At 39.4% G+C, this 22,757-nt stretch overlaps 1 protein-coding gene across 4 annotated transcripts in view; it reads right to left on the reverse strand.

Moving 5' to 3' along the window:
• zeb2b (zinc finger E-box binding homeobox 2b) overlaps positions 1-22,757 on the reverse strand; it is an 86,395-nt gene that overhangs the window by 42,188 nt on the left and 21,450 nt on the right. The window contains exon 1 of one of the 4 annotated variants that reach the window (XM_053684063.1): positions 16,668-18,764. The exons of the other annotated variants lie outside the window; for them this stretch is intronic. Within the exon in view, the coding sequence (XP_053540038.1) occupies position 16,668 (1 nt within the window). The 5' untranslated portion in view covers positions 16,669-18,764. Of the gene's footprint in view, positions 1-16,667; positions 18,765-22,757 lie in introns of those variants that run through there. 4 annotated transcript variants of the gene reach the window in all.

Genomic DNA, 22,757 nt, shown 5'->3' on the forward strand with positions numbered 1-22,757 from the left:
GAGGTCTTTGTTGTAAAAAGAAATATTCATAATAGGCTTTTTTTTATGTAAAAATAAATAAATAAATTAGGGAAGACCAGCTCTGCTGCATGATATGATCTAGAAAGTGACCTCATTTCCATCACATCTTATATATTTTATGAGATACATGGAATGTGAGCGACGGAATAAATACACAAGAGACTTGTAGCCCAAATTATACTTTATTTATTTATTTGTTTGTTTGTTTGTTTGCGTGTGCACCATTTAAATAAACTTATCAATTAATTTGACAAATATATACATATTTATTCACAAATTCGCTCCCCATTTTAATAAAATAAAGTACAAAAAACAAGCAAATAAGTAAATATTTACTTAAGTAAATAATTACTTATTTACTTACATATTTATCTATCTATTCATTCATTAATGTATTCAGTCATTTAATTATTTGTTTATTTGTTTGTTTATCTGTTCATTTACTCATTTCATTTATTTGATTTAATATCTTTGTATTTTCTTTCAGTCTTTCAGCTCGGTTCAACCCTGTCTAGGGCACCGGCCTGTTTTAAATCCTTCACCCTTATTATTACATGTCCAGATAAATATGGCTGTACCAGGCAAGTAGTGATGAGGTTAAATTTGCTCTACAGATTTGCTTTGCCAAGTACTATTCCACCTCGATAAAGAAACGAGTCATTGTTAAAACACACACACACACACACACTCTTTGCTCTCGGTTCCTTGCCGAGTCTATGGAGTCCCTGCGCTAACACACTGCACTACAGAAGGGGGAAGTGCAAGGGGCAAGGGCAGTCACAGTAACGACTTCAGTAAGTACTGATCGTCACCTTTTCTATCCCTCTATTAGTGGATCAGTGGCCGTTAGCCTCACGCTAACCCCGCTCTCATCCTGATATTCTTTTTCTCAGTGTATGGGCTCGACTGACAGCGCTGACACCTCACGACTGAGAGAAAGAGAGGAAACAAGGGCAGGACTTTTAAGGATCTCGAAAGCGATTTATAGGCTGGCTGACAAATAAAAGGCTCAGAATTAATCCTGACCCCGGGGAGGAATCAAAGCTGGACCGAAAGTATTTCATTCTTTCGAGTTTCCCTTGATTTAAAAGCAGACATGGTGGGAGAGTTGAAGGCTTTTCTTAGAGTTCAGAATACTGGGCGTTGTACCTACTAACTGACTAAGATGCATATCCTCAGTATATATTTCATTCTCATTATATCTCCATCTGATTCATGCGCTAAGCAGCTGATCGATGGAGATTAATGAGCATAATTATAATTTTGGCCAGAATCCACACCCACCTTGTAAGCACTGTGTGTGTGTATGCTACATGACTGAAGGATCTGTTAGCCTTAATTTGACAAATCACTTAACTAGCCTGCTACACAACATATTCAATTCCTCAGTCACTGTATTCATTTAGCAAACATTTCAACTAGTCTCAGCAGCTCCAAAAGCCCCCCCCTCTCTATATATATACATATATATATATATAATATATATATATATATATATATATATATATATATATATATATATATATATATATATATATATATATATATATACATACTGTATATATATGTGGTCATAAATACATATATAGCGAAGCTGTATTCGTGTACATAGATTACCAAAACTTCTCGCATAACACAACCTCATCTTGCTAACTGCTAACTTGCTAGATGCTACGTCTAACTTGCTACCTTTTTAGCTAGCTAGCTAGTCAGCTGCAAAACGCAAAAAAAAGGCTGTTAGTTCAGTTCAAGGTAAGCTAAAATGAACGAAACTAGCAATTGTTATCATACAAACACCTCTCAGGAGGTTGAAATGAGGTCTTGAAGATGATGCGTACCCCATGAAATGGTTCCATTTCTGTTAAAACGCTGCCCAATTAAACAGGAAGGCAAGCAGCTGCCTGCAGCTTTAGATGCGAACTCCAAAACCCTTGTGAGGTAAAATTAAGCCGGGTTCTGCTTGGCTTCTCTCTGTGTAAACACTGCTTGGAAAGTCGCCCCTAATGAGCCTGTTGCACTGTTTACCTTAGATAAGGTGAGTGGAGCTGCGCAGATATAGCCCTGATAATGATGTGTTTGCACAGAAAAAGGATATGTAGCCTGACATGTGAAAAGGGCTGCATAAGCCTAAATAAGCCTTTAATTAAATAAGCTAATACCATGTAATGCAGAATAGCTACATAAGAAAACGTTAGTATTGGTTCAGTATTGAGGCTGGCATGAATTTCAGTGGGCGTTTTCTTTTTCTTTCAGACCATGAATAAATGCTTCCAATGTAGTTCATCCTTTAAGTAGCCACTGGGGGAGAAAAAGGTCACAGAGGAGTCTTTTATTCCATCAATCCATCCGTGTGTCTGAACCCCTTCTGCCATGTAGATTTAGAGCATCTCTCTATCACTGAGTATCTACCTATTGACTGCCTGTTCTGCCCGTGGTCATAAATACACCCACACACACACACACACACACACACACACACACACACACACACACACACACACACACACACACACACAGGCTAAGCAGCTCCTTTTAGAAACCAAGAGTATGACTGCAAAAAAAAAAAAAAAAAAGAGAGAGAGACAGAGAGAAGGAAAAAAAGGTATCCACTGCTGTCAATTTCACATATTTACACTTTAGTGATTTCACTGTTTTGTCCCGCGGTGGCACCTATAGTGGGCCAGATGTGTGAGCAGGACTGTGTGACCTGAGCGCTGCCCCAGGGGCCACTGGGTAATGCGCGGTGATGTCAGGAGCCCAGTCGAGGTTAGAGGAAGTGACAGGCAGAAGGGGACTGCGGGGCACATCATCTCTCCACTCGGCTGGAGCGGCAAGGGAGGGCTGCGAATCGCTTATGAATAGTCATTAGGGCTTCGTTACCCCATCACCCCCCCACGACACCCAATCGTCTTTTGTCATCCTCGAAAGGTGCAGCATTTAATTGCCAATTGATTTTTTTCCCCCTTCTTCCTCAGTCTCTCTCCGCCTTCTGATATGACAGCACGTCAGGCAGGAAAATGGTGCTGAACTGGAAAAAAAAAAAGGACTCAGGGAGTGGGGATTTGTGTGGTTTAAATCTGCCAACATGGACGACTGCTAGCCTATGAGCTCTGGGTCCAGACTGTTTAAGAGCTCCATTTATAATTAATGTATCTTTAAAAGAAAAAAAAAAGGTAAAGTAAAAGGTTGAACAAGACCTATAAGCACTGTGTGAGCACTATGTGTGTGTGTGAGCATGTGTGTGAGAGCGAGAGAGGGCAGACATTTAAACCTACAAGCATGTCGGCTCAGTGAGCTCCACACGCAGCAACTGTCAATTACATGAACAGCTGTAGGAGTCGAGTGGACGAGTGAAGCCATCAAACGAAGCCGTGTTCTGACAGGTGAGCCTGACGCCCTTCTTTTTTCCCCCTCACAAACCCTCATCCCTCCCTCCCTCCTTCCCTCCATCACTCCATCCATCCCTGCCTCGGCAGTTTGTTCAACTTGAGAAAGCCCCGAAGTGTATAAGAAAGGGAAAAAAAGTCACATGATGGAAAGCAAAAAATGTCAAATTCTGCACTCAAGTGACACGTGAGGCCTGAACCTGAATGTGCGTCTCTGACTGCTCCCCCCCACCCCCTCACTATTTCTGTCCGCTGAGCAGAAAAATGGGAGCGTGTTGCCTATTGTAAAGACTGATCTAAACATGCAAGGTTATCAGGTAGGTACATGTGCATCAATGTGTGTGTGTGTGTGTGTGTGTGTGTGTGTGTGTGGGTTGGGGGGGTGGTGGTGGGGGGGGTGGGCGAGAGAGAGAAGATTCAGCCTGGCTAAATAGAGCCCCATCTATCCATATTACAAAATCAATTTCTCTTAGCTGTGCAGATTTGTGTATACGTGTGTGTGTGTGTTGCTTGCATGTCAAACATCGCCTTTGACATGCCATGTGGTGTGATTACCTAGTCATTGCCGTATTAATACAGTGAATAATGAGAGAGACGCGGAGCTGCCATTCTAAGCTAACAATACGTGCAGAGCAGGAGCATGCACGAGAAAGTGTGTGTGTGTGTGTGTGTAGGGCAGAAGGTATGAGCTGGTATAATAGGAGCACTGTTGGGGTAATGTAGTCTCTATTGTGCGGCTGCGTAAATGCCCATTTCAGTGCACAGAGCCTGCATTAAGCCCTAAAGAAATGTTTCGAAGAATGCCTCTTCTTCTCCTCCCTCCCCTCCCTCCCTCCCTCATCATCACCCCTTTCTCTCTCACTCTCTCTCTCAGTCTGACAGGCACCAGCCGTGCGTCTTTTACGCCATCGCACTGATGCAGGTGTGCCAGTCTGCCTAACGGGCGCTAATTACACATTTTCCTGCCCGGCAACAATTAAGGTCAGTGAAGTAATTGCAGGTTTTGAGGCAGTTTTAACTGGCAGTGCCAGTGCAGGAGGAGGACTGGGGGGGAGTGCTGGGGCATCTTAATGCCATGTATTCCGTGTCTTGTTGGGGTTGACCTCAGCCATAAATTAACGCACACCACAATATTGAGGTACTACAATAAAGCCACAAAGGTATTGTCAATACATTACATGTTGTGACTTCCTGCACGTAAATTAAGGAAGAACAGGGTGTAAAATTGGCGCCTTAAGAAGACGTAAAGTAAGATTTGACACTATTTCAAAGTTAGGAGTATTTATAATAATAATCTTCTGAACATTTCTTTAAAGGAAAAAGCCACACTTATAATTAACATGTGATGTTCAGTGGTGTCTTAGATTTCATTTTTAATGATACTCTGTTTTTAAAAGTTTAAAGTTGAAAGTTCTTTCATCACGTAACGATACCCACAATGCCAGTCTGTGCACTCTGCTCAAACAGATCAGGGTCCAAAATGATCTATCAACTTTGCGTCAATGCCATCGTGCTCGTCATCTCGAAGACCGTTAACCAGCAAAGACGAGTCTTTGTCGTAATAGCTAGCTTTCGTAATGTGAGCTAATGTTACCTGGTGTTCAGTGACTAAATGTTAATAGCAACAATGTTAACCTCTACCATTTCAAATTTCCACATCCAGCACTCTGTTGCAGACTCCACATCTCCGATGTTACTATTTCGACACTCTACATAGCTAGATTACTAACTAACTAACAAAGCTGAAGCAATCCTCTCTAAACTTGAACAAAAATTTCACTGACATGTCTCTCAAAAAACTTTCTCCCCCCAAATGAAAAACATTCTTTGAAATCCGATCATCTGGCATTCATTATGGCTTCGGATATTACTTAGTCCGTACAGGATTTCGCAGTTGTTGTTTTTTATTGTTGAAGCCAAAAATGTTTTATTTTACTGCGGATTTTTTCAAAATTTGCGATGCAACGTTTTTTGTGCATTTTTTGCGGAAGACTACTTGAATTGGCGAAATTGCAACTGCACAAAATTGCTTTGCATGTGATATTTGTTGGTAAATGAGACCTTTTAACTGTACTCCTGTTCAGTGAGAACTGTGATGCTTGTGATGACATCACATGACTTGACCCAAATCTGCGGAAAATCTGTGGTAATTATGAAAAAAAATTAAATATCCTCAGAGTTTACAATGATTTTACATTCATTTCTGTGATCGCAAAATCGCTAAATCCTGGAAGGACTGATTATTTTTTTTATGGCAGCATGAACTAGCAAAATTATCTTAACTAGCCATGTAGCATAGTAATGTGCAGGTTGATACTAGCAATTTTGCTTATTAATACAGGTTGTTACTACAATGATTTCACACTTGGTGTAAATTCAGTGTTTCTATGGTTTTATTTTTCTAGGAGAAAAAAAAAAAAAACTATGTCCTGTGCAGAAATTATTTACAAGATGCAAAACAATAACTTCAAAGTCCTTTCTCTCTGTAGTGATATTTCACTCACTTTCTCGAAGCTGAAGAATGGTGTTTTAGCTTAAAAACTCTTCTGTCCGGAGAAGCAATTTCAGAATTGACACATAGATCAAACCAAGTGCCAAATAATTGTCTTGTTTTTTTTATTAATAGATTCAAAACACAGCCAAGGCCGAGACACTTGAAGTGCCTTGGCAGTTTGGGGTGGTCCGAGCCGTTATGACAGAGCGCAGGTGCTTTGTTCAAGACACCTCAGAGACCTGAAGCCCCCCAGAGCCATGTGACTGCATGCGTGTGTGAACAATCCTCAGAGACACACACATCCGGGACACGTCGTACTGTACACAAACACGCACAGGTGGATCCCTCTTTAAAGTGTGTGTGTGTGTGTGTGTGTGTGTGTGTGTGTGTGTGTGTGTGTGTGAGCAGTTGAAGGATGACTAACTTCCCACTATGAAGCCTGAGAGTCTTCAGTGCAGATGCTAACGACCCCAGCGAACGCCAAAAACAATGCGGCTCAATGCGGCTGCACTTTGTTTAAGTATCTCTCGGGCTAATCTCTGCAGTTCTTTTTTTTTTTTTTTTTTTTTTTTACAAGCTGTTAATATTGATTAGTGCAGAGGACATTGGAGAATCCAATCACAATAACAGGGTTTCATTAGCGGTATATGTGGGGGTGGGGGTCGGGGGTTGGGGGGTGCATTGGGGCATTCTGTTTGTCAGAATATGATCGAATTGATAGTGACACACATCGATTTCTATAATGACGTGCTGCACCTTGAAGAATAATGACCACTTATTGTAATTACCGTCACAATTATCAAGGTCAGTGAAAAGAGGGACAGCTGCCTATACTGTACATGCACATGGACCTTCAAAGACAACATGCATATAAACCTAAGTACCCAATGTTATATAATAAAACACAGCACTGTCAAATTCTCAATTCTGATTGGTCAAAACGTTCTGATTCATTTTCTATAATAGTAGCTTTGTCAATCATTTATATTACACAGACCCTTCAGGATTTCAGGATTTTGCGAAAAGAACAGGTATCAAACCGACAAAGTCAACAACCATGTGGAAACAGGAAAAGGTTTCTTACTGAAATTGCAGAAAATATACACGTTATACTTCGTAATGAGGTACTGAAATAGCAGGGTATAAATAGACAAATTAATTCAAAGGGAGCTCGCAATTTTTTCTCTAAATTATCGCAGATTTGGGCCAAGATGCATCATGTGATGTCATCAGAACAGACATTCAGCCAAAGCCCTCTTTGATTCATGTGCGTCGAACATGAGTACAGCTTAAAGGTCTCATTTACCAACAGACATCACTGTGAAAGACGTGCAAAACAATTTTGTGCAACTGCGATTTCGACCATTCAAGTAGTTTTCTGCAAAAAATAAAATAAATAATTATAAAGCACAGAAAAGTTGATTCGCAAATTTGGGAAAAAGCCACAGCAAAATCAAGTAATTTTGGCCACAACAAACACACACAAAAACAAATGTATGGACCGATTAACATTTTTTCTATAATAACAACTAGAACTTTTATGGCCACGTAAACAGGTTTAAAATGTGCAATTGTTTTGAAATACATACACTCTAGTAACCTAATATCAACCATTTCAACCACCATGATAGGGTTAAATCACTAGTGTGTGTGTGTGTGTGTGTGTGTGTGTGTGTGTGTGTGTGTGTGTGTTTATAATAAATAAATAGTTTGTTAACTACGAAGCCTAACATGGAGCGTCCATCTCACCCAAAGTCTTTGCTTGTTTGTAAATATCAATGAACATTAAAAATTGTAAATATTTGTGCATATCCCTGTGTGTGATTGGGGTGGTATTCATGTAACACATTTTGGGTGAGCTTGACATCCAACACTTGTTGTCCTGGCTATTAGCTTTGTATCTCCGGTGCAGGGTTATAAAACCAGACGTGTTTTGGCTGATCGATGATGTTTGTTAGGGGAAAAAAATGTTTTAAACAAAATATTCCTTTAAAACAAACACACACATACACACTGCTGGAACAGGCCTCAGTAATGCAGAGGACTATGTGTTTGTTTGAATGTGTGTGTGTGTGTGTGTGTGTGTGTGTGTGTGTGTGTGTGTGTGTGTGCAAACCACAATTCAGCCACTAAAGGCTCAAGTGATCAAGTAATCAAGTGTGCAGTGCCGAGCTGCAATGCTCACTACACAGCTGTATTGCAGATGTAGTATCTATTTTGTTTGTTGGATATCAACATGGCCAAACAGCTGGAGATCCAAAGACTTTTTAGGGCCCAGGCACTGAAAGTGCGCAGGACCCTAGTGTTTCTCTAAGGATTATTATTAGGGCCGAGCACCGGAGGTGCTAAAGCTCTATTGTTTTTGGAATGTTTTTTCACAGCTATTATTTATTTATTTATTTATAACACATTCACTCGTTTTTAGGCATTTGTCATGCGTGAAAACTCACGAAACTTGGCACACACATCACCTGTTAAAATCAAAAAATTATGTAGTGTTCAGGCTTGGGTGCGGTTGAGGAGCTCCTCAGCGCCACCAAATGGACTCAATGGTTGGGATGAAGATGCTCAGAGGTACACAAGATTTTAGTATGATTATTGATCTTAACACGTAAGACAAAGTTCATATGGTTTTATCTGACTCCACCCAACAGAAAGTCAGCCATGATGGATGGAATGTAGGATTTTGAAATTTTCCCGCAGTGTTTTCAGGGGCTTATAATGGCTGAAAACTTATGAAAGTTTACACATACCATTTGTCTTAGGATATCTTTTGATTTGCTATTGCAATTCAGCATAAACGTGCCTCTCAGCACCCCCTAGTTTGCAAATGCATATTTCATGCCATTGAAATACTCGAAAACTCTTGAAACTTGGTAACTGGCAATATTATATAATTCTTTGGCATTTTTCCTGGGTGAGGGCAGTGGACTCCATAGCGCCCCCTAACATTTCTAAATGAGTTTATCGTAGTGGTTGCCACACAGTTTGTCTGATTATCACAAGTTTAGATGGGGACATTGTTCTCACCATGACAGACATTTTCCCCATTGGCTTATATTAGCTCCGCCCAAGAGGAAGTCAGTCATTTTTGTTTGTTTGAAAAAAGGCATGCTCTGGATTTTGAAATACTCCTAGGGGATTTATGTGACAGGCACCAAACATGGCCAACATTATGCTACAACATTGATGATGCTGAACTGCGAACTGACTTTTGTTATATCAAACGGTGTTGCCATGCAATAAACTTATGGCATAAAAATGAGATATAGGAAGAGCCTATATCTTTGGTTTACATTTTGATTTAGGTCAAAATTGAGATTTATATTTGGTATTGTGTGCTGAACACATAGATGCGACTAATGTGGGGCACGGTCATAGGGCCACCAACTGGCAGCAGAAAGAGTTTCAACAGTGATCATATCTTTGCTGTGCATTATGTAATTTAAATCAAAATTTTGATTTTTTTTTGTTATTGTGGGCTGATCACATGGATGTGATTATTGCGGGGCACAGTCATACTGCCATCAACTTGCGGCAGGAAATGTGGCTCCTTTTACATACTTTGGAATAGCACTCCCATTTTTACCTGAATAAGTTCAAAGTTGTCTAGAATATAGTCAATATAATCACTCACTCATCTGTCTACCAAAATCAATATTAGCACCACGCTTTAAAACTAGGGGGACCCCTCCTTTATTATTTTTTTCAAGGTTTCAGAGGTTTTTGGGGCCCTTAATGCTCAAAAACTCATGAAATTCGTCACATACGTCAGAATTGTTGGCCATTAGGCCCCCACAAAGAGTATCACATAGGCTTGGTGGGGTGGCTCTGTAGTGCCTTCTTTTACATGGTACAAAACCTTGGTGCATAAATCGTACATACTTGTATGTATGTGTAAGAAACTCAGTACACATTGTTCTCATCGACCCATATGAGTGAACTTTTAAATACTCCTCCTAGGGGATTCATGTAATTTGTCACCAAACTTGGTAAACATTATGACATTCAAAATGCAAAAGGATATCTCAAATGGTTTCGCCATCGCGGGGAAATAAATTTATGGCAATAAATCGGAAACAGAAAGTGTCTCATATCTTCTGCATGCAGTGAGTGATTTAGATGAAACTTGAGCTGTATGTTTGGTCATGGGGGCTGATCACATGGATGTGACTATTGTGTGTCATGGTCATAGCGCTACCAACTGGCAGCAGAAAGTGTTTCACTTAAAATAGGCTTTAAAATAGTCTTCTTATATTTACACAAATCACTTCAAAATTGGGCACAATATTGTTGAGACATGGCTGCTGTAAAATTGCAAAAGGAGTATTGATATCTTAAATAGTGCTGCCGTGATAATGCATTATACATGGTAACGCAACTTTAATACTCTTTTCTTTGTATATTTGGGTGTTTTATTCTACAGCACTCACTTCATTATGCATTGTTTTCATACACCTACTGGGTGGGGATGGCACCATAGTGCTTGGACTCGTCATCGCTGCTTTCAGCTATATATATTTTTTTAAATCTGCTATAGATATGGGAGGGTTGTGGTCTGTGTGTGTGTGTGTGTGTGTGTGTGTGTGGACCGTGTTGGTCATATGAGAGTGACAGAAAGGGAGGGTTGTACAAGTATGTGCTGAGTGAGACAAAGAGGTAACAGTCTAATTGTGTCTACGTGTGTGTGTGTGTGTGTGTGTGTGTGTGTGTGTGTGTGTGTGAAAACAGGATCAGATATCGGAGCAGTGTGCTGATCTAGGCTCTACTCTCTCCCTGTTAATACGACAGCTGGGACAGAGGGAGGACACGGACGCAGGACAAAGGCGGAGGGACAGATGCGGCTTTTGTCATGCAGAACTCCTGGGTTCTTCAACACACACACACACACACATACATCTAATAAAGAGCGAGTTGTGTAATCAAAAGCAGTGTAATGCTTTAGGATTGTACAAGTCAGAGTCTCTCTCTGTGTGTGTGTGTGTGTGTGTGTGTGTGTGTGTGTCTGAGTGTGTGTGTGTGTGTGTGTGTGTGTGTGTAATCTCTGATTCAGACTTTTGGTGGTCACGTGATAAGAATTGACTCAGTCAGGATTAGCTCAGTATGTGTGTGTGTGTGTGTGTGTGTGTGTGTGTGTGTGTGTGTGACCCGTGCTAAAGGTGAGTGAGAATGAGACAGCATGTTGTTACAGCTGTAAGAGAGACACAGTGATGAGTCCTGCTGATGAGGACCATGTGAGGGTGTCCACACGAATGCCTGAGCAAAAATAGCACACTTCTTCATGGCAGTTCTCACAATCAACAACACATGGACCTACACTATACTGCCAAAACTATACGTTAACGACTTTGAAGTCAAAACTAGCTTTTTTTATTCTCCTTACATTCTGCCTGATTTAATAAAATATCTCAATGTGGACCAGCAACATCCAGCCAATCAGGAAAAAGAGGCCGCTCTACTTGCCTGGTAGTGTTTTATGGGCATTGCGCTGGAAGGAACATGGAAGGGAGGGGTTGTATTTGTTTGATTTTTGCGTTTCAAAACAGCTAGCTTTGGCTAAACCTCTGTCAAAATCACTGACTGCACCTTTAAGTTTGTTTTGTTTTTTTGTTTTATTGTACTTTTCACAAAGAAATGAACAATGACAGCCCACTGCTGTTACAGCTTGTGGAAAATGTACCCACGCATACTAGAAGTTTATATTCTCTCTCTCTCTCTCTCTCTCTCTCTCTCTCTCTCTCTCACTTTCTCGCCAACCTAGTGAAGGGCAAAAGAGAGCCTTATCTCAGAGGGTTCATCTTCAGATAGGTGCTTGCGGCTAATAGTGCTATGTGTGGCGTGTGTGTGGGACACTTGTGAAGGATTCCTTCATGACAAGACTGCTGTTGTCAGTTGTCTGAGTCTTTAATTAGATATGAGTTTTATCTAATAGTTGAATGTCATCTGGGCCAATCCCAGCGTAAATCCCCCTCCGTCTAGACCTCATTCTCTGCAGTCCACTCTAGTTTCAGCAAACACACACACACACACACACACACACACACACACACACACACACACACACATGGCAGACAAGCTGATGCATTGCAGTGAGTTGATTTAGCACAAGGCTCACTGATCGAGCTGTGATATTTTGGGATCTTTAAGAATATAACTGGTGTCTTTAGTCTGGGTCAAAGAACAGGTATCAAACCAACAAAGTCGACAATCATGTGGAAACAGGAAAAGGTCCGTTATTGAAATTGCAGAAAATATACACATTAGACTTCACAATGAGATACTGAAATAGCAGGGTATAAATAGACAAACCAATTCAGAGCTAAACACAGAACAGGTGAACACATTAGGAGAACAAACCAATGACAAGACCAGGGTGAAGGAAGGACGAGAATTAAAACAAAGCAGCATGGCAAAACGAACAAACGTGCACAAGCTCGAAGCACTGGGAACAACTGGAGCCAGTGGCTAATTTATCTATGTCATCTGGAATTCATCTATTGTTATCTTCTTATGTACATTAAAAGATTCACTTCCTATGCCTGTAGCCTTTACTACAGCTGCCACTGCATCAGGTTAAAATTCCATCAGCTTTAATAAAATCTTTGGTCTCTGTGGCACCTCATAGTGTAAATGTGGGACAAGCTAATACTGTCGACCACCAACATCCAGCAAATCACGACAAAGAGGTAGCTTTAGTTAGGTGCGAATGAGTTTAGTGGGTGTGGTTTTTAGAGGGAACTCATAAGGAAGTCACTGTATTTGTTTGAAGTTTCAAAACAGCTATCTTTTGATAAAATAATGCTGACTGCACCTTTAAGTTTGAAATACTTATATTTGAAGTATGTTGAGTATGGATTGGAATTATGGGAGAATCTCTCGGGGTGGATCAGACCTCCACCTCTACCCAGCCTCCTTCCTCTGCCCTGTATCGGTGTGTGAAGTTTTATTTCATGTCTGCTCAGTGGCCTTAAACTGTTACCTTCTTGTTATAAATCTTCTCAGATTTCACCTTGGTATCTGTGTGCATGAGTGTGTGTGCGTGTGTGTGTGTGTGTGTGTGTGTGTGTGTGTGTGTGTGTGTGTGTGTGTGTGCGCGGAGCTGCCGGCCCCTATGAGCATTATACCCCATAGGGCATAAATGAGCTTCAGGCCATTGCCCTTGCTGTGTCAGAGCGTCTCTCACATGAGCGATCTCTTTTCAAAGACCCGAGGAGCGCAGACACACACCACCCTGCCCCTCTCACGGCGCTAGACTAATAGGCTAAAGCGCTAGGTAATGGCTTGCTCACTCTCTCTGTCTCTCTCACCTTTAGATGAAGAGGAACAGCTGCTGTCTTTCAATCACTTGGACTATGTGGTTAAAAAAAATAGAGTTAAAGTCGACCTTTTAAGAGGACTTGAAGTGAGTGAACAAGTCGCCAGCAGTCTAAGAGCTAAATACTTCCATCAAGTAATGCATGGCATAAAATATAAAGACGAAGAAGTATATTACATCATACGTTGTTAATTTGTGAATCACCGATTCAGTGATTCATATTGTGTTATCTAACTTTTAAACCCTCCTTGTACTGTTTGCATCTTATTGTACCAACGGTCATACAAATGAGTTGTTGCTTGGTTGTCAAAGCAACCACCCTCCCTCACCTCCTGACATGGAGGTTGTTGGTTGTTGGTTCCTGATCCAAATTCTGAAGTTGAAAACATTTGGTGTTGTTAATCATTCATTTGTATTTATTTATTTCATTTTTAAACCTTTAACTCTTTACTTAAGTGGGTAAAATCTGCTCATGGGGAGTTTTGCTAACATTAGCAATTAGCAATGTAGCTATTGTCTAGACTACTGCAATTGGCAGTAAAATCAATTCACTGATTCACCGATTCATTGATTCATGTGGTATTTTATTTTTAAGCCTTCCTCACACCATTTTAACAATGGTCATGCAAATAACTTCATGGCAACAACAAGACACCACCGTCCATCACCTTCTGCCATGACCGGTTCTCTATTCTAGAACCAATATTTAGGGGTTCAGAAAACGATTCTTCCATGATGGAAAAGTACACAATGGTTCGATGTTAAGCCTGATTACATTGTTACACACACACACACACACACACACACACACACACACACACACACACACACACATACAAAGTGTACACACCCTCCCTCTCATCGCTACCAGTTCTCCAGCAACACATAAACAAAAGAGGAAAGGGAAATGAGCATCACTCATATTTATACGGTTCAATTTGCCCACGCAAGCCAGCAATTCATTTTCATGATCAATTAAGACGGCTGCGGGCGTCCGCAATGCATTTTCTTTTGACGGCACCCAGATCTACGATATGCTTCTTGCTAAGATCGCTCCACGGGGGAAGCTCCTCGCTTGATTTTTCATGTCTAGTCTGTGAGTGAGTGTGTGTATCTGGAAGGGTCGCGTCATAAACACCTGTTTGAAAGAGTGCAAACAGATGTCATTAAGGTGTACAAGAATGAGGATGCGTTCTCGGGAACAGGGTCGATGCTTTATTTTATTTCTTTTTTTAACGTCAAGTCTCCCGTTGCTTTCGGAGCCGTTTCACAGATATGAGCAAACAGCAAAAAAAAAGAAAAAAAGAAAAGAAAACAACAACAACAACAACCCTAAAACATTTTATTTTCCACAGTACCATTTTGGCAAATCATTACATCCGTCTCGAGAGAGAGAGAAAGAGTTCAGGAGAAAAAAGGAAAGAAAGAAAAAAGCATACCCTGGCCTGAACTATTCCTTCCTCATGGACAGAGACATTCATTTCAATATATTTACCTCTATGAATTTGTTTTGTATGTGTGTGTGTGTGTGAAAGGAAATGATAAAGAATGGAGTGTGTGTTTTTGGAGAGCCAGCGCTGCCATAGAGTGGAAGCCTCACGGGCGCATTAGAAAGGGAAATTACGCTCAGCAGGGAGAAAAATCATTGTGTTACCCCAGGTGAAAAATATTGTTGCTTTGCTTAAAAGTGCATGCAAGGCAGCCTGCATTATTAGAATGTTTAAATATTAATTCTTCCACCGGGTAGTAAAGATGATCGAGCCGCAGTGTCAACTATTTTTTATTTTTTTTCCTTCACCATTTTCTAGCCCGAAGAGCTGCTTCCTCAAACAGAAATTTCATTGGAAGCGTTTTCGCACTTTGTTTGTCATTTGCAGGAAAAAATAAAATGCGGCATTTTAAAATGAATAGTTTTCAGCGGAATTATATTCAGTTCATTTTTATTTTACTTCTATAGCGTTTTAACAAAATTTCAGATGACATGAGGTGAGGACGAAACCTTCGTTAGACTCAAAAGCGAACACATACTGTTCCATGTGATAAAATAAATCACAACTCTATACTGTAAAATCAAACAGTACTAAGTGCATTGAAAGGATATTCAGTATGAGCAGATTGTGAATAAGTATCCTGGGATGAGCACGAGACAGTCTTTATGATTATAGCTGCAGTTCCTACAGTTTCAGTACCAAATTGATTTGTTTTTTGGACCTACTCTGCTGTTTTATGTATAGATGCACATTATAATCCCTATCAGCATTTCATTATTACAAGAAAAGCATCTCATTTTTATTATTAGAAAACATCTAATTAATACGATACAGTATACGTATACATTAGTATGTGAAAACATATTAATACCATAGAAGCATATTATTAGTAGTAGTAGTAAACATCTCAGTATGAGATAAGCATCTTGTTGTCTCATTATTAGAAAATACAAGAAATATAGAAATATTGACATATAGCAATATATGTGTAAGTATATATATATATATATATATATATATATATATATATATATATATATATATATATATATACGTAGTTTACAAAGCATAACAAACTGAAACCTCAGATTCCACGAGTCCAAGATATACTTATTTGTAATACCGTGATGCTTTCTCAGAAATGAGATATTTTATTTTGTAATAACACCTATTTAAACGTAATACGACGTTTGTTTATCGTTATGCTATGATATTTTTCTCATCATAGCAAGATGTTTTCTTGTAATGATCAGAATCATATTTTGTAATAACAGGATGTTGATTTTTTGCGTGGAAGCAACACTCTTCCGTATTTATACAACCGTTTACATTATGACATCACTGACGTCTTTATACCGTCCATACAGGATGCATTTTTCATTCTTGGCCCAAATCTGTGGAAAGTCTGCAATAATTTTGAAAAATTGCAAGCTCCTCCGAATATTGTGGAGTTTGCTTGATTTTGCTTTAATGTCTGCAATCGCATAGATGCAAAATCCTGGAGGGATTGTTTATAGGTAAGGGAGAAATGTTTGAGAAATGATGCTAAACTGGAGGCTGTGAGATTTTATGAATTTTTAGCCACACTGTATTATTTTTTGTCAAAATTCTTAATCTTTGTAACTGCAAGATCTTAACTGTCATAGAGAGACTCTGCATTGTGATGTTCGCTCAACCATTTAACAATCTTTGTGCTGCGAAGCTTCTGGGAATGTTTGTTTTTTTGGGTTTTTTTTTTGTATTTTAATGTATTGTGGTGTAAATACTTGTTTATGCCACTACGTTTTAAGCATTCACTTCATCACAGTTTAGCAAAAAAGTTGGTTTTAATCTAACTCCCACTAATGGCTCATCTCCAGATCAGACAACTGAAACCCAAAGCAAATTAAAATTGATCCTAAATGTCAATGCATATAGGTGGCAGTCAATAATTTGAGAGCACTTGGATACAGACAACATACTTGCAGTGACAATCCATGTAGAGCAATTAAAAAGAAAGCTCTCTCTCTCTCTCACTCTGCAGACGTTCAGGCCTTCACTGTCACAAAAGAAATACAAACAGACGCAGATTTATTGGTTTACTCCTGAGGATCACTAAATTTTTTTTGGCTTTCAGGTACAAACAGGAAGTCCATGAGCTGAATTAAGGAACTGAGATGCAAAGAGATGAGAGAGACGTCCTGGCATAATGTATCGACTGGAAAAGAGAAGAAGACTAAAAGGGATAAAGGAGAGAGTGAGACTCGGTTGAGCTACAAAGAGAGAGAGGGAGGAGAGAAAAGAGGCCTCGTCTTGAGCTCTTTCGCTGTCATTCAGTCATGCGCTCTGCCAGAATTCGCCACCTGAGACGGATTGGCGCGCATGTCGGAGTCGCTCATGCAGGAGAAGCAATACACAAGTCGAGTGTAAAGCCACTTTAAAAGCTCATCAGGCGCTGCCCGCGCTTGTAGGAAATACCTTATTCATGACGGAGCGGCCCGGGCCTAGGTAATTACTCGAATCAAGGTGGCCTCGGAAATGTTTAAATCTACCAGGAGCGCTGAGGGCATGAATAATGTAGGATAATTTGCATCTAAATTTTTTTAATGTTTTTTATTCAAAACGAAAAAATCCTGAAATGCAGGCCTCGATTAAAGTTTGATGGCTGAAAAGCTGAGAGGCTCTCACATGTACGGACTGAAAAGATTCTTATTTGCAGGTATTATTTAGCACAAAAGGATAAAGGAGAGGAAGTACAGGGGTCTAGAAAGAGGCTCCGATAAATAGCAATTAACCAAGAGGTATTAGCATGCTCCTAAATGGAGCGCAGTGACAGACAGGTATGGTTGTGTAGTGCTGAAGTTACTTTTATTTATTTATTTATTTTTGATCTATGACTATATTCACATGAGGTACTGCTCAGTGTATGACTGGGGTGCTTGTCCATTAAACATTAGAGGGGGGGATCAGTAAAATTAGCAAAACTTTTCAGTTTAGCAATATAGCTACAAGGCTAATGTAGCTAACAAGTAATGTGGCTAACAAGTAAAGTCTATCTCACCTGAAAATAGATTATAGAAAGTCACATTGTATCTTCATCAACAAGACTTTGTGACATTACTGAAGAAATAAATGCAGTCTGAGGGGGAAAAAAAACAGTTTGAGTGAGACTTCTAGTACTTGTTAGCTGGATTAGCATCATAGCAGTTACTTTGTTACTGTACTTAGGTCTGGTTTTTAAGTATCTGAGCTTTCTTTCATGTAATACATTTGAAAAATCTTTACTTTCTCCTCAATAGACCTGATGTGGCAGCAAGAATGAGAGTTAACATCCCACACTGTAATCGATATTAGCATCCAGCAAATTTGTACGGTCAGAGTTATTTGCATGCTAGCTAACATTTGAGAGATTTGAGAGAGAAGCTGTTGTTAGTTAGCCACAGCTACTGTTTTTTTTCCTCCATTCCTTGATGAAAAAGCCGCTAATTTAGCATTAGTGACTAAAATCAATGAGTAGTTTAATTATTTTGTCAATGTTTCTTATACTTTTACTTTAATAAGTAAAGTAAATTTAAGGGTGTGTACTTTTCTATTAAAACCTGAGTGAAGAATTTTGAAGCTGTACAGCTTTTTACCAGAGGATTTATTTCGATTTCTGTACCTTTTTTCCAACTCTCCTCATAGCTCAAGAGCAAAACCAAATAATGTTAGCCTTGGCTAATTAGCTACATTTAGGGTAAGTGGGAAAATCCTTTTTTTCCCCCATCAAACTATTCCTTTAATGCCTTTTCCTGTCACTTGATCAGCTAAAAGTTGTAGTTTAGCAGCTATTTAAATGCTAAAACATGCCAGTGCAGCTTAGTGTTAGATATTAGCAGTTACTACAAGGTAAGCTGCACGTAAGTCAATAATGAAGAGCATCAAAAAAGAAAGCATTCTTTCTTCTGCATGTTGTATCCTGTGCCACTCCGTCACTGATGCTTTTAACGTGAGCTAACATCGGCACTCAGCGTGTAGCCTGAGTGCTAGGTGCACTGTAAATTCAGTCACTTTGACATGAGATAAAAGTGTGTGTGTGTGTGTGTGTGTGTGTGTGTGTGTGTGTTACTCCATTCGGATTGATAATATCAGACTGGGCTTACCTGCTTCCAGATGCAACAGCAACAGCGCAGAGACATGAAGCGCAGCCACACAGCACCAGAGAAGAGAGAGAGAGAGAGAGAGAGAGAGAGAGAGAGAGAGAGAGAGATGGTATTGATTAATTTTGTGTCCAGTGTTATCTTTCAAAATCCTTTGTTAAGGCTTCCAGAGAAAGATATCAACCAAAGATGACATTTACAAGATACACAATTCTATCAGAGACCTGGAAAAAAAACAAAAAACAACATGACAAAAGGTTATCAAAAGGCAAGATACATGGGTTTTTTTTCCCCTACTATTTTTAAAATGGCTTTGACGGAGGAGTAGCCAAACATGCCAATACCACTGATTCCTAAAATGCCATATTGAATCCAAACAGTAATTAGTGTAGTTGTGTAGTGGAGAGAGTGCAGAAATCTCTCTGACGCTATCTTCTGCTCCGCCGCGCAGATGGAAGATGGTAATTATCGCTGTCTGCTACTCAGCCTCTCCATTTGCATTTAACCCAGATTTGAGGTCAACAGGAATCTCCACCCTGAGTCCTGCACCGCGTGCACACACACACACACACACACACACACACACACACAGACACACACACACGCGCAAAGATATGTATCTCGAATTTCACCTTCTTCACTCTTTCTGCTTTCCTCTGATCCACACTGAAACATACACCAGTTACTCCGAGTCTTTGTCTTTAGCTGCAATTTGATCAATCAACAGTCATGTGTAGTATCGAGGAAGACGTTACTGTAGAGCTCTGGCTCAAATACAAAATTTGGGGATTCTTAGTAACTGATGTAATATCAGTCAAAGACAACAAGAAGAAGAACATAAAGGAGAAGAAGAAAGCAGGGATATGATTGAAAAGCTTAAAGAGATAAACAGCATAAAAATAAAGAAGAATAAAAGCCTATCAAAGAGAAAACAAAGAGAGAAAACCAAGATACTAAACAAATGATAACTAAACAAAACTAAGAGAGACTAAATGAGTAACATTATGAGAGACTAAAAGAGAGACTAAATGAGTGAAAACTAAAAGAGAGGACAAAAGAGTAACATTAGTAGAGACTGAAAGAGAGACTAAAGAAGTGAAAACTAAAAGAGAGACCAAAGGAGTAACATTAAGAGACTTAACAAGTGAAAACTAAAAGAGAGAATAAAAGACTAACATCAGCAGAGACTGAAAGAGAGACTAAAGGAGTGAAAACTAAAAGAAAATTAGGGAGACACAAAGAGAGACTAAATGAGTGAAAATAGAATAATTGAGTGAAATATAAAGAGTCCAACTGAGTGAAAACATGGCAGTAACTCAAAAAGATAAAAACTAAAGTGTGTATGCGTGCGTGTGTGTGTGTGTGTGTGTGTGTGTGTGTGTGTGTGAGAGAGAGAGAGAGAGAGAGAGATATTGTGTTTTGCGTGCATGAGGCAGAGTTCTCTCCCTTTTCCTTTCCGTGTTCTCTAATCAGACACCAGATTACGTCCTCCCTTTCAGATACACAGTAATTACACCGCTATGTGAAACACACACACACACACACACACACACACACACACACACACACACACACACACACACCTTCCTACAGCCTTGGCCTCACTGATCACACACAGCAGAAACAAATTCTTCTATAATAAACATGATGTTGTGTTCTGCTCCTGCACAAGAGAAAAAGCAGAAGTTGTTAACTGTCAGCGTCGAACCTGAGAGGTTATCAAAAGGCATCCTAACCACCCCACCCCCACCCTCTCTCACGCCCCCTCAGCCCCACCACCCCATCTCTTCTCACAGTCGTTCAAGACTTCTTGTCGTCTCTGGCCAACTGGGAGAAGAGTGCAAAAGAAATAAATAAGCATAAAAAAAAAAGAAATACGCCGTATACCAAGAATAACTGCTCTTTCATTCGGTTGTTTATCAGCAACAGCTCGACTGGAGACTACAGACGTCCACTCTGCCAGTGTTATGGCATGTTGTGTGTCCTATTCTGGAGATTGGCTAGTGATAACATCTCAGTGGAGGGACAGGGACTGATAGACATCTCAGAGAGAGAGGGAGAGAGAGAGATAGAAACACCAGCACAAAAGGAGGTTAGATGAATGAAAGAAAGAAAAAGATATCATCCAGGCTGTTTATTTTATTTCTGTAGTAATGATACTACTACTACTACTACTACTACTACTAATAATAATAATAATAATAATAATAATAATAATAATAATAATAATAAGCAGAAGAAGAAGAAGAAGAAGAGAAAAGGTAGAATATTAATCAGTGCTTGGCCCCCTAATAATAATCACTCCATTACATCACATGTATGTAATATGTAAGTTAAAGAACCTCGAACCTAATAATAATAATAATAACAGTAACAATAAGAAGATGAAGAATTATATAAAACTATTTTAATATAAAATATAAAATTTATATATAAATATAAATTTATATATAAATATAAATTTATATATACCTGTAATATAAGTTATATATATCAATATGATATAAAAATAAACACACCAAAACTAATTATTTTTATACTTTATAAAGTGGTTTTAGTATAAAATAATAATTACTCAAAAATACAATAACTATTTCTGTATTTCTTAATAAAACTAAAACATTATATATATATTTTATGTTATTATTTTACATAACATTATTATAAAATAATAATTACTCAAAAATTATAAAACAATAACTATTTCTGTATTTCTTAATAAAACTAAAACATTTTATATATTTTATGTTATTATTTTACATATAATTTTGTTTTTATTAAAATTACTTAATTGGATTTACATTTTATAATTGTCACTTTATATTGTCAAATGTGAAGTGAAGCCCTGAATCCTGTGAAGCCCTGCTGACACACACACTCACACACACACACACACACACACACAGGGTGTCTCATTATCTGGCACCGTGCCATCACACTGTCAAAGGAGTTTTGACAGGAGCGGATTGACCGTTTCAGTCGGCCCCTCTGTGTGTCCGGAGTGTGAGACCTCTGACAGTGTGAAAGTGTGTGAAAGAGTGTGAAAGAGTGAGACTGTAACAGAGCTCTTCATTGTTTCAATCCGCAGGCTTATCAACACACACCTTCAGTTGCTTCGTTTCAGTTGTGAATGAGAGAAAGAGGTGCTGTTATTACTTCTGCAGTGTTGCTAGTGATCCATGTGTGTTTGTGCGTCTGTGTACATGTGTCTCTGCGCGCGCGTGTGTGTGTGTGTGTGTGAGAGAGAAGACTTTGTGTGCTGATGTAATTGCGTTCTAGCCGAGCAGTCATCCGTTCTCTGTGTAAAACAGCTACAGGCTCCTTAATCAGGCTGCTGGGTGTGTGTGTGTGTGTGTGTGTGTGTGTGCGTGTGTGTGTATGTGTGTGTGTGTGTGAGGAGCCCGGGCCGGAACAAAAACAACCCTGCACGCCACACACACAAACACCTGTTCGGCATTGATAGCAGATGCCATTCAGTGAGCAGGACAAAACCGGGAGCGGAATTAAAAAATGCAAGCATCACCAACTTCTTATTATTTACTGCCAGATGAACTAGTATAATACTGAGCTCTGTTTGACAACCTCGTAATTACACTATTTTTTTTTTTCTATTTAAAATTTTGTGCATTATTTTCTCCTTCTATCTCTCTCTCCTTCTCGCTCTCTGTTTCATGCCGGCCACATACCTGCTCACTTTCCCATGATGGGATTGGGCAGTTTATTCTCTTTTCTTTTTGAAGGAAGAAGAACAGCGTTGCGTGTTATATGTCTCGTCGTTTGCGTCAGGTTTTTTTTTTCCCTCTGCATAATTGATTCGCATTAGAGAGCAGCTCAGGTAATTAAACTGAAATAAAAACGTGAATATTTTAGGAGTCGTTTTGTTTCTGCGTGATTCTTTATCGTCTCTGCTCGCATATAAGGCAGGGGAATTCA

The sequence above is a fragment of the Ictalurus punctatus genome, chromosome 12 (assembly GCF_001660625.3).
Source record: "Ictalurus punctatus breed USDA103 chromosome 12, Coco_2.0, whole genome shotgun sequence".
NCBI lineage: Eukaryota > Metazoa > Chordata > Actinopteri > Siluriformes > Ictaluridae > Ictalurus > Ictalurus punctatus.